This window comes from Acomys russatus, chromosome 4, assembly GCF_903995435.1.
Source record: "Acomys russatus chromosome 4, mAcoRus1.1, whole genome shotgun sequence".
NCBI lineage: Eukaryota > Metazoa > Chordata > Mammalia > Rodentia > Muridae > Acomys > Acomys russatus.
In genome coordinates, this window is record NC_067140.1 from 48,193,446 (window position 1) to 48,210,782 (window position 17,337).

Here is a 17,337-nt window from a genome sequence, read left to right on the forward strand (position 1 = left end):
AAGCCTTTGATACTCTCTGAAATAGAGTGGAGTGCTGCCAGGAGCAGACCTGTCTCATATCAAAGAAACCTTAAATTAGTACAGTCTTTAAATGCCATATTCTAAAGATCTCTGAGGTTTTTGAAGACCAGATACCTACCTATCTTATCTGAATTGCTTGGTTCTAGCTATTTTTTATCGGATAATCTAGGAAACATGTTTTTTTATTAACTAAATTAGTATCTCACATGACTATTAGTTTGATTGTCTGACTAATATACATTTCTTACTTATCCTAAACAGCTCATAATAGTAGCTTTCAAAATGGCTAGAACTTAACATTGCAGTTTGAAGAATTACATAGGTCCAATTACAGCATGTCGTAACAAAATATGATACAAAGGCCTACATCGATGCAAGAGTTTTGGCTTCCAAATGTTCTTTGGTCTAAAAGTAGATTCAATAATCTACCTTTTTACTTCTCATTCCCACAACCAACTCTTTAAATAATAACAACAAAAAAAAATACCTATTACCCATAGAATAACCAAAAAACCATCCTTCATGGCACGTTGTCTCAGTTTGGCCAGGAGGGGGGGTGGGGGGCGGTCAAGAAAACTGGGATATTGTCTAGTCTTAAAACTGTCTCTAAAAAAACCAACAGCAAAAAAAACAAAAAACAAAAAACAACACTAGCTGAAACAGTTGCTGTCCAGTCTTTGAATACTGTGATAGTTCAGAGCTTAACTGAATTCCTAACTGGAACAGTCTGTGATGCTGGATGACATAGCTAGCCAGCTTGAAACTGTCCCAGAAAACACTGTCATTGAGGCCATCTGCGAGGAAGGATCACCTAGGCTACTTGTCTTATCTTTCTTGGTGTCTGGTCCTTTGGTGTCTGGTCCTCTTACTCTGTAAAACATGTAATCTTTCAAAGGGTGTTATATATTTTTGTATTAGTATATGCATGGGCTGTGCACTGAGCACAGTTCAGTTAAAAATTACTCTTTGTAAAACATTTTTTTTTGTTTTTTGTTTTTTTTTGCTACGCCATTTCAAAGAATGGCATGATAGGTTCTGAGAAATTTATAGCCAAAGAGCTGTAGGCCATTCACCGTTTAAGTCCTGGCTGGAGACATTTTCATGTCCCAGTAAGTTATAGAGCTGTTCCCATGTGGAGGAGTCAGCAAATTATGCTTGTTCTACAGTTTGAAGTCATATAAGTATATACAGATATCATTTAGCAGTTTCCTTTTTACCGAGGTCTGTTTTATTTTTGACCTCTCTCAAAGGGGATGAATAGTACCATTATCATGTTGAAATCAGAGCAAGGTTGAATAAATATCCTCTTGTGGGCTCCCTAGCACTTGTTGTATTATGCCAAGCCACTACCTGTCTTCCATAAGAAGGCCTCAAGTTCAAAGAGACAAGTTGGTTGCCATGAGCAATAGAAAATGCATGTGTTTTAAATAAACCTTATATAAACTCTTTTTTTTAATTTCAGAGTTTAAGCATACCCTAGGCATCTTGTAGATTTGTTGCAGCTATTTTTTGTCCCATCCCTTTTCTCTGTATGGGATGGACAGTTCCTCCTTTTAAACATCTGTGTTGGGGGATTGTCTGATGTATTCTGATACTAATTACTGCTTGTTGTCTCTGTGGCAGGGCAAAGGAGATAGGTAAGGCTTGGAGAGAGAGAGAGAGAGAAGACAGAGAGAGAGAGAGAGACAGACAGACAGACAGACAGACAGACAGCATCCTGGAGAGAAGAATAAAAGGAAGGCCAAGAGGAGGAAGGAGAGAGACCTGAAGGGAAGAGAAAAAAGCTGCCATGGGTTAGATGGAGGAGAAGCACATGGCTGGTGTGGATGGAGAATCTGACCCAGATGAAGAACATTAGCAAGTATTTGGGATTATGGACGGGAGGTAGCTTGATAAAAGTTATTGGAAGCAGATGGCATGGGATTGAGGCAGGGATCCCATGCCTGTCCCACTATGGGAGGTAATTTAGAGGCTTGATATCTGCCCTGCCCCAGGTTAACTAAGGCTATTTTAAAATATAACAAGTGTCTGTGTTTGAATTGATTGCTAGCCAGGCCTACAGATAATAGGGATAATTTTTAAAAATACAGATGAATTATAGCCTTTGAGTTTTGGGGAACTAACTAGGCTGGCATCTACTTTGCCACCTGTATAGTCCCCTGTGTCTCTTTCCATCAGGCATGAGTTCCACCTGTCCCCTGTGAAAATGTCTCACTTTTATAAGGATAAGCCAGCTGCCACAGTGTGACTCTTCAACTCAGTCAGCATACAAATGCTTTTCGACTTGGGAGGCATGTAGTGTCTATGTTTGTCTCCCAGTCTAACTTTGGGTCCTTGCATTCACCAACAGAACTTATCTCTCAGGCCAAAATGCCCTTTGATACCAGTTCTCCCATGGGAGACCCACTTTCTAAGAATATTGGCTGGCCTCTTTAGAGCAGTGTGACATCATTTCTCCTTTGATGTGTACTCATCTTCTAGATCAGATCCACTATTAAGAAAAAGATACTTACATAGTAACTTTAAGGACAAATTTGTCATTTTGAAAGTAGACTGTCTCTGCAAGTGGCTTTTCAGCAGGGAACTCCCACCCAGGCATCTTTAAACTGACCACTTTTTTCCTGCAGCAGGGGCTGCAAAAAGCAGCTTTCTCATATCAGCAGGGGTTCCCCACCCCCCCCCCCCCCGCCCGACTTTATTGTGTAAGTCAGGCTGATGCAGAACTCAGAGATCTGCTTCTCAAGTGTATATCACTGTAATTCAAACCATCAGACAAAAATCAAACAAAAGATTTGGGTCAGTTGTGCTGAAAGACCCCGGAAGGCAGACCCTCACTCAAGCCTCGGGATGGCACGCACCCAAAGACACACAAATGACGGTCTTGCTGTAAACGCACGAGGTAGTTTATTGGCGGAGCTCCAGGTCGTCACATATCTCACACAGAAGACAGAGTGGTCAACCCAGAAGCTCAGGGGTTTGGGGTTTATATGGACAAAGGTCGGGGGGAGCAGGAAGTTTTGGCACAGCCACACACAATTGGTTGTTTCAAACATTTGAACATCAGCAAATTGCGTAGGCAGATCTGGGGTAAGGTCAGACTTAATCACACGGAACATTCCTTGGTTCCTGTTCTTCTCGGAACCCGAGGGTAGATGTTTATCTTAGCTAACAACACATCTGGTTAAACTCAAACCTGGAACATTGTGTGCAGGCCTCAAGGGGGGGATTAAGCAAACACCATAAGATTGGATGAGGAGGTCTTGGCTCATTACTCCCTCGATCATGTCCGGTACGTGTTTCTCTCAGGAATTTGTCCTTGTGTACCCTCCCTATCTTTTATGGCCAGCAGGTCCCTGGAACACTCAATAGGTCTTTGTTTCCTAGCTTTGTGACTTATCATCTGGGGCCTTGGGCTAGCAAACCTGCTGACCTGCATCTCAACTATTTGGGCTTATGAGTTAGAAAGCTCTGCTGTTCTGGTTGCTTCAATGCTAATTAAAAAATTTCCCTTTCAGTGCCAATATAGGCTGCAACAAGAGAAGTCCTGCTCATCATTTTTTTGATATTTAATTGTTAAAACGTATAGTTGGACCCTTTTCAGAAATAGCTGACAAGCACCTTGTAGCTAGCGAGCCTGGAGATCCATCTGCTATCAACTTTACATTCTCCATTGGGAAGAATTCTGATGGGTTGTCTTGATTTCTTTCTTCCTTCTTCACGTCTGTCTTATTCTGATTTTTCACAAAGAGAATATACAAAACTGCAATTGTCGATGAAAAAAATATGTGTGTGCTAAGATAAACAAACTCAAATGAATACAGAAGCACTGCATTACTGTGTCTTCCATCTTTTTCAACACACACAAACATACACACACACAACTCTTTAATCTCAAAACCCCTTCCTAAAAGACTTTTAACTTTCTTAGACCCAGCTTCCATTCTTGCTTTCAAAGTTCAGTGGCTTGAGGCTTTCTCTCAGTCTCTAGTCCCAGGTTCCAGGAGAGGCCTGGGTTTGGCCTCATTCACTGGATCCTGACTCCTCCCACCTCTGGGAAATTATTCAGTCCACAAGTATTTGCTCTTCTGGCTTGCAGGAGTGAGGCCAGCAAGAACCCCTTCTTAAATGTGTTTTTCTGCCTTGCCTAGGAAAGTGTGGCTTTGAAATGCTTGCTTGTTTTAAAGAGCCACTTTTTCTTTTTCTTTGCCTCTCTGGGATTTGTATATAAGGCCCTGCTGCTCTGCTGGGGGTCTGTCTAGTCAGGAAGCTTTGAGCTCCTGGCTTAGAAACTGGTTCCTCTTTTCAACATAACTAAGAAAGGGCTCTGTAGGTGGTTTTGTTGTTTGTTTTTGTTTTTGTTTTCTTTTCTTCTTTTTTTACATATGTTCTTGCTAGACTATTGAAATTCTGCCCCTTGTTGGACACCAATTGTTGAAGTTATTTTTGTAAAACTGTTTGTTTCTCTTAGCTTATTTTTTAACTTGGCTATCACACAAATAATTGAGATTCTTTTATAATACAAGCCTTCACAGCACAATCTGTGTGGGAAAGATTAAGTTTTGTCACAGGTGGAAGCAGTCTTGGTAGGCTTTACCCTTGGGGCACCCCATGAATACCTTGTGACAGACTGAGTGGAGCCATCCTGGGCCTGGAATTCAGGAAACAGACTTGGGAACCCAACCTGGGCTATTGTTTTTCTAATTGACCCTCAAGGGGAGAAGGAGCCCACCCTTCCCACATGACTCAGGCAGGTGGGGAGGAGACAACAACAAGTTCAGCCCAGGCTTGAGCACGTGTGGAGCAGCGAACAGGCTGGACCAGCACGCAGGCCAGAGAGACACCTAAGGACCCGTCCCTTGGGATGGATACCGGAAGGTTCACTCTTTTGTCCCTTTAACCTTTTTTCCTTCTTGTGTAAGCTAGTTGGGTTGTATAATAGTTTAATTATTTAGAAACAGAGCCAACAAATCTGAGCAGTTTTAAGTCTGTTCTTAACTCTTTATGCTATTTTGTCTTACTCCCAGCAAACATCCAAAGCAATACCTGCACTTTTGTAGATTTCATGGCTCCAGTTTCTTCCTCCTCTTTCTTAGATCTCTTCTCCTGGACCACTTCTTTGGCTTCTCCTCCTGACTCCTCCTCCCTTGGCTGGCAGGAAGTCCAGCCCTATTCTCTCCCCTGCTCGTTGATTGGCTGTAAACTGCTTTATTGACATAATAGGGAGACAATTGGGGAACAGAGTTTATACAATATTTAGACAAGAAATCAGAATTTAAATTACACAACAACTTTATGCCTACAACAATGTGTGGTCTGTAACTGTATGTGATATTAGCGGGTAAGAATTGTATGCCATAACTATGAACTCTATGGAATACGAACATTGCTCTATTGATTTTAAAAAATTAAGGATTGTACCTCTCGAGCAATTTGACTTGATATGGATTTGCAATAAGTACTGCTGATCATAAAATAAAAATACTACACATGAATTTTTAATCAGCATACCTAAAATCTAATTATCAGAAATTTCTTCACAAAGTTCTATGTTATTTTGATTATAAAAAATAACACAAATGGGTGCAATGCAACTTTGTCAGCATCTATTTGCAGATGAGACAGCACTGAATATTAATAGATGTCTCTTATAGAATTTATGTGGATCCAATAGATAAAACATATGTGTGTGTGTAAAACAACAAATATGTAAATTGAAGAGAAAAATCTTCTTGTGTTCTTTGAGAAAGAAAACTACTAAAAGCAACACTATTAAAACTTGAAGTGTTCTTCCCAGCTGGGTTTACAAAGTATAATGTATATTGTTATGTAAGACACAGACTAGGGGCTGGCGAGATGGCTCAGTGGTTAAGAGCACTGACTGCTCTTCCAGAGGTCCTGAGTTCAACTCCCAGCAACCACATGGTGGCTCATAACCATTTATAATGTGATTTAATGTGTACTGTATACATAATAAATAAATCTTTAAAAAAAGACATAGACTGAATCATGTAATATTTTTGTATATCCCACAACTCCATAAAAATTATTTTGTATATTATAAAAACAAATTTTTGATGGCCAGGTAGTCTTCCTCAAAGCATTTATGATTTACAGAAAAAGACATGTAAAATTTAGAGTACTTAAGAAGACTCATTTTCTGAAGTTAGGTATAGTTTAGAAACATTATTGTTTATCCCAATTCATTTTAATGGTTCCTGATAGTTAATTTTGAAAAATAAAGCAAATTATAAGCACTGAGACTTTTAATATTAGTTGAGAAATTTTGTATATGTTGTCTACATCCTAGTCATGAATGGCTTAAGCTAGTCTATTCTTATAAAATTTAAATGTTATATTCACTTCCATATTAATATATTTAGAATTCAATTTTTCAATGTTATCTCATTTAATTTACTTTTTGACTATCATTATTGATTGAGTGAAATGATAAAATTGCCTAGTGATCCAAGAAGTTGTGGTAAGGTCCCTGATCTCAGGAATACTCCATGCTTCCTGTAAAGGCCAGTGGAAAACCTAGGACACTATATGTCGGTCTGCCAAGTAAGCCTCCAGCTGTTTCTGTATCCTCCATAGGCTCTGCTTACTTTATACATGTCTATCATTAGCTAAATGGTTTGCTTAGGAAGATGACTCATATAAAAACCAATCTCCCTGAAGTGTTAATGCTTTGAGAGTGTGTATAGGACAGACTCTGCAGGATTACTGCTGTCTCTTTAAATTATGAAAGAGGTAAGTGGAATGGCAAAGTTGATATTCATCATTAGAAGCAACTGTGAGTTAGAATTCTATTGATAGGCCAATACTTTTATCAGCAGAAACTCATTCTGCAGAACTCAAGTGTGCCTTTTTTTTTTTTTCTTCAGGAAAACAAATGATAAATACTGCAGACTTGTCTTAAGTTCTTACAACAATTAACATGAGTAGTATTGAAAGGATAACCCTTGCTAATGGTGTTCTAGTAGCAGCAAATACGGATTCTTACAGCTCATTTTCCTGAGTTGACAAAATACTTCCTTTCTGTTTGGTGGTTTTATATAATACTCATGTTTTCCAAAATCTAGCACTTTATTTTTTTGTGGTTTTTTTTAAAATAATAATTCCAGGGAAATCTAGTTTTTAACATTTCTTACACATAGAAGTTGTAGAACACTACTGATAGTGCTGTGACATTTTCCATCAGGAAAATGAAGGCCCAGGAATTTTTCTTAATACATCCAGGATAAAGCAATGGATCTGAGCTTAAACCCAAAGACCTGATTCTCCTCCCAATGAATACAAACATGTATTCTCTAAAAACAAATCGAGGCAAATGATGCTTATAAAATATCATGAAATTTTAATGATGGAGTTCAAAGTTAATGTGATGAAAATATTTTCTTCTTAGTTATGCTTGGTCCTTAGTTATTATATAAGCAATATTTTAGGTGCAGGAGAACTCCTTCAATTAATGCAAATTTAATAATAGAATCCTTTAATCCTTTTCAAACTTCCTGAGACTTTTTAACATTCCTAAATGATTTTTGATTAGACTGGCTAGTAAATGGACACTAGATGGAGATTCCATTTTATCATTCTCCTCTTAGCCACATAACTTTGCAGGTGAGATCCATAGTGAACCACAGGATTCCTTTTTTTTTTTTCTGAAAATTCTGGTCCTTAACTGCTATTTTCTACTATGGTAGATTCTTATTTTTCAGCAGTTGAAAGCCTTGAACCATCTCACCCTTGGTATATTTCTCATAGAGATATGACTTGGAATTTTTCCTTCTCTATTTTCTTTATTCTCAAATGTTTCAACATTTTTAAACAAATTAAAACTCAAAATATAGTATACATAATATGATTTCGTTTTGCATAGTATGGTTCTAAAGAAAAGTTTTAATGACAAGTCACACCATAGTATACCGGACAATAGTAATCCTATCCTTGGGTGTTGTCAGTGTTCAGATGATTACATTTTTATGGGATTAAGAAATGTTTAATTAATTATTTTATGATTAAATATGTCCTTATATTTATAAAAAAAATCAGTAAATTTTAGAGGATATTGGGCATAGCCCTTTGTTACTTAATTGGGTATGGATAAGGAAAAAAACTGGAATAATGGAAAGATAAACAGAACTTCTAAATACAATTGGGAGTAAATAAATCTTCAAACAAATAACAATTAACAGCATACTTCCAGGAAATTTAATAATATATAATTCTCTGTCTTACTCCTAAGACTTTATTTATCATACCCATTTTGTCTTTTATTTTATAAATGTCTTTCTCATGTAATTTTAATTCTATATTTTTATTTATTTTTGTCTTTTCTATTTTCTACATTTTGTTTCATTTTGGCAAAATTATTTTTCTCCTAAGCACTTTAACATTTAAAATAATGTAAGGAAGTACTAGATCTTAGTGTCTTGACATTCATGGGTAAAGAAAGTAAGTCTTTCTGTACAAGAAAAAGCAGCACAAACAATAATAGTGTTTTAGGATGGAGTCTGGAACCATGGAGATGTGGGAGGCTTGTCTATTTGAAGAAAAAAAAAAGAGCAATGAGGCAGTATAGTGTAAATTGTGAGTTTTTATTTCTAGTTTGGGAGCTGTTATGCAATAGATCATAGCAAGTCCTTAATGAATGAGCAGAGGTTAGAATTTGCATGTAACAATTCTGACTTCCTCTTCATTGTCCTCTCCAAGGCAAGTGCGGAGACTCTCTTCTGGAATGAATCAACAAGGGAAACAAATCACTCTGTGGTGACTGAATTTATTTTTATTGGACTCTCTGATTCTCGGGAACTTCAGATCTTTCTGTTTGCATTCTTTTTTGTTTTCTATGTAGGAATTGTGTTTGGGAACCTTCTTATTGTCATAACTGTGACTTCTGATTCCCACCTCCACTCCCCTATGTACTTCCTGCTGGCCAACCTTTCATTCATCGATTTGTGTCTGTCCTCTGTCACAGCTCCAAAGATGATTGCTGACTTTTTCTGCAAATACAAAGTCATCTCTGTCAAGGGCTGTTTTGCACAGATATTTCTCCTTCACTTTTTTGGTGGGAGTGAGCTGGTGATTCTCATTGCCATGGCCTTTGACAGATATGTAGCAATTTGTAAGCCTCTACGCTACATGACTATTATGTGTGGCAATGTATGCATTGGCATTGTGGCCACTGCATGGGGAATTGGCTTCCTACATTCAGTGAGCCAATTGGCCTTTGCAGTGAACTTACCCTTTTGTGGTCCCAATAAGGTTGACAGTTTTTACTGTGACCTTCCTAGAGTACTTAAACTTGCCTGTGCAGACACATATAAGTTAGACCTCATGGTCATTGCCAACAGTGGTATGCTCACTGTGTTTTCCTTTGTTCTCCTAATTATCTCCTACAGTATCATTCTAATGACCATCCAGCGCCGCCCTTCTGACAGATCATCTAAAGCTCTGTCTACACTGACTGCTCATATCACAGTAGTTCTCTTGTTCTTTGGACCTTGCATCTTCATTTATGCTTGGCCGTTCCCCATCAAGTCATTAGATAAATTCCTTGCTGTGTTTTATTCCGTGGTCACTCCTCTCTTGAACCCTATTATATACACACTGAGGAACACAGAGATGAAAACTGCAATGAGACGTCTAAGACAATGGAAATTAAAGTTTTGGGTAAAGTCTTAGGTCTTCTGTAGCCATTACATTGAGATAATGAGAGAAGAAAGCTATTAAAGCTATTAAATTATTCAGTAGACCTTACGCCAATTATAAAATTCTGTTTTTACTTGACTTAGTAATTGTTAAAGAAGGTTCTAATAAAGCCTCAATTTATTATATGTGATCATAGCTTATATTTTATATAGTCTTAAAATTAATGCCTTTAAAATCAAAATACAATTTTACTAAATTTTAGAAAATGAAAGTTATTATTTTTATTATTTGTGCACAACTGAGACTTTCTGGATACTTTTGGGTTTTAGATAACAAAAGATATAAAGTGGATTATTTTACATTAAAGAAAGTTTTATTTGGCTCATTTCCTTGAAAAAAAAGAAAGAATTATTACTCATCCTATTAAAAATAAGACTTTATTGCCAACTGCTAAGATTATAAAAGATATTCTTACTTGCTCACTTGTCAGAGACTAACTTCAACACCACACTGTAAACTGAGCCAGGCCATTTATCCACAGCTGGCTGATCATCCTGCAGACTTTTCTTGAGAGTAACTTTTCAGGACAGAACTGATTGTTACCAGCAATAGCTTCCACTGATACTGGCAAGTTGAGGGGCCAGAATTAAATTGCTGGTGGTGGGTCAATGCTGCTAGCATTCTGGAAGCGGTGTCTAGAGTTATTGGCTCTTTGTAGAGGGAGGGATGTGCTTCCGCTGGTGGCAGCAAGTGTCTAAAATGGAAAGAAAAGAAGAAAATAAAAAGACCACACACACACACACACACACACACACTTACATTTACACTTGATGATGAAGTAAGACAAACTCCCACAGGTAAAATACAACACACTTCATTCTCAAGCTTTTTATCTTACACACACACACACATAGATTCAAACATACATATATACATACAGACATACTGGGTGGAAGGAACAAACTCCAGAGAGTGAGTGCCAACCCAACCCACTATTATACATAGACACATATATACAAATATTCATTCAATGGGTGGAACAAACTCTGAAGAGAAAATTGCAACATTTATTATTTCCCCCACAGCTTATATATCCCAGCAAAATCTTTCAAGCAGTTAAAAAAAATCACAATGTGGTTACATTTTATTTTTCTTTAATTCAATGAGTGCAATGAGTACATGTAAGGAAAACATGTTTCTCAATACCCTCACAATAACAAATGTTTTCCATATTGTGGGATAAAAAACACACAGGAAAAACAAATTATTCCCAAGTACCCATATATGTTTGTAACTAAGCAGTTTGTTATATATTAAAAAGGTCAGCAAGCAAGGTGATTTCTCAGTCAGCTTTTCTTTACCAGCAGGCTACAATTTGTAGTTAAAAGGGAAGAAACCATTATCTTTAAAAGAAATCTTATAAAAATCTTAAAAGAATCACAAACGTTAACATTTATGTAAAAACAATCAGTCATTTCCATGGTAAGTCCTCAACGCTCTGCCTCTCCCAGACACATGTATTGTGGCTGTGCTAATCAATGGGCTGCATTCCATGAGTGGTAGAGCTGTTTTGCTGCTTCTATTGATCTGCCACTGACACTCACTATCTATTATTTATCTCCTACTACTATAGCAAACAAAGTCTATTAGTACATTATTGGGCATGATAGCAAAACCGAGCTTTCCAATCTTATATATCTTCATGTCATGTGAAAACCTGTGGTACAGCAATTGGTTGTAAAACAGTGAAAAGAATTAAGACTGTTCCAACCTCTTACCATGTGGATACAAAGTGTGTGACTTACATACATCTATCATTTTCCATAATCAGAATTTCAAAGTTAAAAGATGTTAGTTCAATTCCCCTTAAATTATTAAACACAATTATGAGTATTTATCATTTGCAAGGCTTGGTTCCAACATTCCTAAAAAGAAGATCATGATATGCATTACATATGGTAATTATGAGAAGTAATGAAATAGTACAGATATATAATATAAACCTGAGATATATTCATTATACAGTGAATATTAGGTAGTATTATAATATCCATACTAATCATCTTTGTTAGCTTTGTCAAGAGTTTTAAAACTTTAGTATTTAACAACTTACTTCAGGGACATTTCATATTCCAGTCTTAGTAGATAATAACTTTGGGCATTGTAGTTAAAATGTAATTATGTGCATTATAGCCAAGTATGTTTATTTTTGTGTGTATATTTGTGTACTTATAAAAGATAAATGAGAGAATTAACATATAATATTATATGTATTATATATATAAAGAATAGCTATTATTAGATATAAGTAACATTCATAAACTCAATATTCTAATAGAAAATTGGGAAATATATAATCTTTTTAAGTATATTTTATTAATTTATTCATATTATATCCTATCCGTTGTACCCTCCCATTCCTCCCTCCCTCCTGTTTTCCCCTTACTCCCCTCCCCTATGACTATGACTGTGACTGAGTGGGACCTCCTACCCCTGTATATGCTGATAGGATATCAAGTCTCTTCTAGGTAGCCTGCTATACTTCCTCTGAGTGCCACCAGGCCTTCCTATCCAGGGGACATGGTCAAATATGTGGCACCAGAGTTCATGTGAAAGTCAGACCTCACTCTCCTCTCAATTGTGGAGAATGTCCTGGTGTTAAGGTCAACAATTAATAAATGGGACCTCATGAGGCTGAGAAGCTTCTGTAAGGCAAGAGACACTGTCAACAGAACAAAGCAACAGCCTACAGACTGGGAAAAGATCTTCTCCAACCCTACATCTGACAAAGGTCTAATTTCCAAAATATATAAAGAACTTAAGAAATTAAACACCACCAAACCAAATAACCCAATTGAGAAATGGGGCTCAGAACTAAACAGAGAATTCTCATCAGAGGAATATCGAATGGCTGAGAAACACTTAAAGAAACATTCGACCTCCTTAGTCATCAGGGAAATGCAAATCAAAACAACTCTGAGATTCCATCTTACATTCATCAGAATAGCTAAGATCAAAAATTCAAGTGACACTACATGCTGGCAAGGGTGTGGAGAGAGAGGAACACTCCTTCATTGCTGGTGGGAATGCAAACTAGTACAGCCACCTTGGAAATGTATCTGGTGGTATATCAGAAAACTAGGAATAGGGCTTCCTCAAGACCTAGCTATTCTACTCCTTGGAATATATCCAGAAGATACTCCTGCACATAACAAGAGCATTTGCTCAACCATGTTCATAGCAGCCTTATTCATAATAGCCAGAAAATGGAAACAGCCTAAAATATATAATCTTATAGTTTATATGTGAGATGAAAAACATTTACAAGAAAATTGCTGTTGTTTCATGCTAAAATGTAGGCATGCTAATAGTAATATTCAATATGATAACCATCCTGTAAAACACATGATTTCAATTTTTACTAATATAACCTAAGGATGAAGCTATAGAAAAAATTTCCAAATACATTGTTAGTGATAGCCAAACTGGCACGAGTTCATGGCAATGGCAGAAAAAGGACATCTAACTAATCTTTAATATAGAAGTCTGACTTCAATCCAAGATCTATCTTATCAAAAGTGCAGAAGTATCAGCCATGAGACTGAAAACATCGAACCATCATATCAAGTGATAAACTAGTAAATAACAAATGGGGAAATAATGCTGAAAAGAAGATCACAACATTCTTTGCTTAAATTAAATACATGGAGTAATAAATAACTACAAAATAAGTCATCTTCCAATTATTACACGAAATCTACCAGCCACAGATTAGGTGATGTCAATGGTCAAAGGGTCTGTGGAGAATATGCTCATTTTATATTAAAACAGAGATACAGGTATTACATACATGTGTAACTTTATAAATACTTACCAAAGCACTTTAAACGATGAAATTTTTTCTTCAGCAAGAATAAGTAAGAATGTAAACTAGAGATTACTAAATATATCTTATATTATAATTTTTTATTTGAGAATCAAAAATGGTTTACATAATTAAAAATCAAATCATTAGCATTAAGGAGGTGTTTTCCAAGAAAAAAAAAAAAAACAAAACCCTGTATCCAGCTCTCATGTAACCCATGTGGAAAGACTGTACTTAATAATATATGCTTCTAATCTCAGCTCTGAGCTCAGTCAGGTAGCTTAGCTAACAGAGAGTAAGAAAGAGGCACTGTTTGAAAACCAAAGCTGAATATATCCAGAGGTGCCCTATGATCTCCACAAACATGTGCACGCATACATAGTTTCACATACATCAGCCTTTGTGCCCAAGCACACACACAGGTACACACACACACACACACACACACACACACACACAGCACTTCTGAATTAAATCCACGAAAAAAGAAGATCCATGTAGTCCAGAGATGGCTCAGGAGGTCCTGCTCAAACTATGGCACCAGCCAAGGACAATATGTGCAATAAACTTCAAACCCCTACCCAGATCTGGCTAATGGACAGGACATTCTCCACAGTTGAGTGTCTGACTTTCACATGAACTCTGGTGCCCCATATTTGACCATGTACCCTGGATAGGGAGACCTGGTGGCACTCAGAGGAAAGATAGCAGGCTACCAAGAAGAGACTTGATACCCTATGAGCATATACAGAGGAAGGAAATCCCCCTCAGGAACAGTCATAGGGGAGGGGAGTAAGGGAAATGAGAGGGAGTGAGGAATGGGAGGATACAAGAGATGGGATAACCATTGAGATGTAAATTAATAATATAAAAAAAGAATGCTTTTTGATTTTCCAGAAAATCTGTGTTCACGTTAGCAGAACCATGACAGGCGGTTCATGGCAGGAAACTCCAGCCCCAGAGGATTTAATGCCTTCTGCCCTCTGTGAGCACAGACACACATGAGCACTGAATATTCTATAGTCAGATACATGTGCACAGAATTTAAAATAAAAACATAAAAACAAAAACCTTACAATTTCTTGGGTAGATTGAAAAAAGAGAGTGGATCAGGGGAAGTGCAGGGGAAAAGAGACATGTATAATTATTGCATGAAATTCTCAAAGAATTATCTTTAAAATTAAAATCCAAGCATTCTACAGTCTATAAAAGATTGAGCTTAAGAAAAAAATATATGTTTAATGATATTTTACTTACTTAAGTATAAATGAAATAAAATGATTCAGTAAACAGAAAATATATGCAAAGTTCAGCTGTCTATAACTTGATGTAATATTAGTTTTGCTTTTTAAAAAATCACTTATTTTTTAAAAACGAATGAGTAATAATATCAATAGTAAAAAATTCAGCCCTAAATAGTCTTTTCTTTAATTTCAATTGTAAATATGAGTATAAACTAATTGTTTTATTTTAATAAAATACAAGTAGTTCTCAACTTTTACCTCTGAGAAAATGCATTGAATGCAAATTAAAGAAAATAATATTTAATGCATTACTTGCCACTAATTAAATTAAATCTGGAATTCTTAGGTAAATATTTGATTCTAGGACTGCACCAGAAACATGCAGATTATTCTGGAACTTCTTTATTTTAACTTTTTGAGACAGAGTATCATATCATGTTATCAATAATGGCCTGGAACTCTTCACATAGCCCATGCTGCCTACAAATTCATGAAAAGATACCTAGTTTACCCTGCCAAGTGCTAACTACAAGCATGTACAAGATCTGTGTACAGATCTAAACAATTTTTCATACAACAATTAAAGGAACTCAATTAATTTCTATTATAAACTAAAATAACACAGAAAATTAGAGTGATCTGTCAGTAACAAGCAATAGGAAGATCAGTGAGGCAATGAAGAATATAATAATTTGAAGCATTAACACATAAATGTTCCACAAAACGATTATTAAATTTAAAAATGACATTTTGCTTTCTTTTGGTGAAACTCTTAAGCTTATTAAATATTCTGAATCTACTTGGGTCTTTGCAATAAATGTAACAAAACCAAAATATTATGTAATGTGATTATTAAAAAGGAAGACAGAATCAAGTATGTAGTTGCTGATATTTTCAGTTTGAGATGATGTCATTACATAGTTCAGGAGTAAGTATTTTAGGAAAATTAAAGTTCATAATTCAAATTTGTAGTCATTAAATTAGCAAATCTATTAATGTATATAAGGCAAACAATTATAAGTTAAAAATTACTAGGTAAGAACTTGACAACAACATTCATAAGAGATAAATAATCAGATATCTTGAACATAGAATTCATGGTTCATATCATACAGAAAAAATAAAATGTAAAGCAAGTATCAGCGAACTTAATCAATAAAGATTCTGTCTTTAATGGCATCCTACAGGAAATATTCACAAAAGAGAAATGTGCTGAAATACTAAATAGTTTCAGGAACATAAAATTGGAGCATGACGGAGACTCTTTCGGGTGTATGCCCAGGACTGGTATGGCTGGGTCTTAAGGTAGGAATATTCCTAACTCTCTGAGAAAGCTCCAGATTAATTTCCAAAGTGGTTGTACACATTTGTACTCCCACCAGCAATGGAGGAGTGTTCCTCTTTCTTCACATCCTAGCAAACATGTGCTGTCACTTAGATTTTTATCTTAGCCATTCTGATAGGTGTAAGATGGAATCTCAGAGTTATTTTGAATTGCATTTTCTTGATGGCTAAGGACACTGAGCATTTCTGTAAGTGCTTCTTGGTAAAGTTACCAGTCGTTTTGTATATGTAAGCAGGAAAAAGGCCTCAGAACCCACTCCTGTGTAGGAAATTTTGAAATGTACAATATTGTATAAATATCTTGAAATGTGGTATCCTGAAAGGGACTTAGATAAGTGTCTTCTGTGAGGCTTTATCTAGCAACAGATGGAAACAGATGCAGAGAACCACAGTTAAACAGATACACCTAGCTCAGGGACTTCTGTGGAAGAGTGGGCAGAAGGATAGAGGGAGCCAAAAGGGTCAAGGACACCACAAGAAGGTGGCACATGCCTTTAATCCCAGATCACTGTGAGTTTGAGGCCAGCCTGGTATACAAAAGCAAGTCCAGGAAGACATACTAAGTCAACTAACTTGGCCCATGGGGTCTCAAAGAGACTGAATGACCAATGAAAGAGCATGAATGGACTGATCTAGACCCCGTATACACATGTAGTAGATGTGCAGTGTTGTCAACATCCAGATATTCTATGAAAGTAGAGGCTGCCTCTGACTCTGTTGCCTATCACTGGATTCCTTCTGCTGAAAGGGAAAATTTTATGAAAGGGAAAAATTTTAATTAGCATTAAAGCAACCAGAGCTCTCAGCTCTCTAACTCATAAGTGCAGGTCGGCATGTATGCTAGCCCGAGGTCCCGGATGATAAGTCACAAAGAATGCGGAGCTAGGAGACAAAGGCCTATTGAGTGTTCCAGGGACCAGCTGGCCATAAAAGATAGGGAGAGTACACAAGGACAAATTCCTGAGAGAAACAGGTACAGGGCATGGTCGAGTGAGTAATGAGCCAAGACCCCTCATCCGATCTTATGGTGTTTGCTTAATCCCCCTTTGAGGCCCGCACACAATGTTCCAGGTTTGAGTTTAACCAGATGTGTCCTTAGCTCAGATAAACACATACCCTCAGGTTCCGAATTCCCGTGTGATTAAGTCTGACCTTACCCTAGATCTGCCTATGCAATTTGCTGATGTTCAAATGTTTGAAACAACCAATCGT

General features: G+C 36.7%; 1 protein-coding gene across 1 annotated transcript; it reads left to right on the top strand.

Annotated features, from left to right (window-relative positions):
• Positions 1–8,667: 8,667 nt before the first annotated feature.
• LOC127188417 (olfactory receptor 4F4-like) lies at positions 8,668–13,024 on the top strand. Its single transcript, XM_051144883.1, has 2 exons — positions 8,668–9,665; positions 12,973–13,024. The coding sequence occupies exons 1-2, from the start codon at positions 8,668–8,670 to the stop codon at positions 13,022–13,024; spliced, it is 1,050 nt and encodes a 349-aa protein (XP_051000840.1).
• The last annotated feature ends 4,313 nt before the right edge of the window (positions 13,025–17,337 follow it).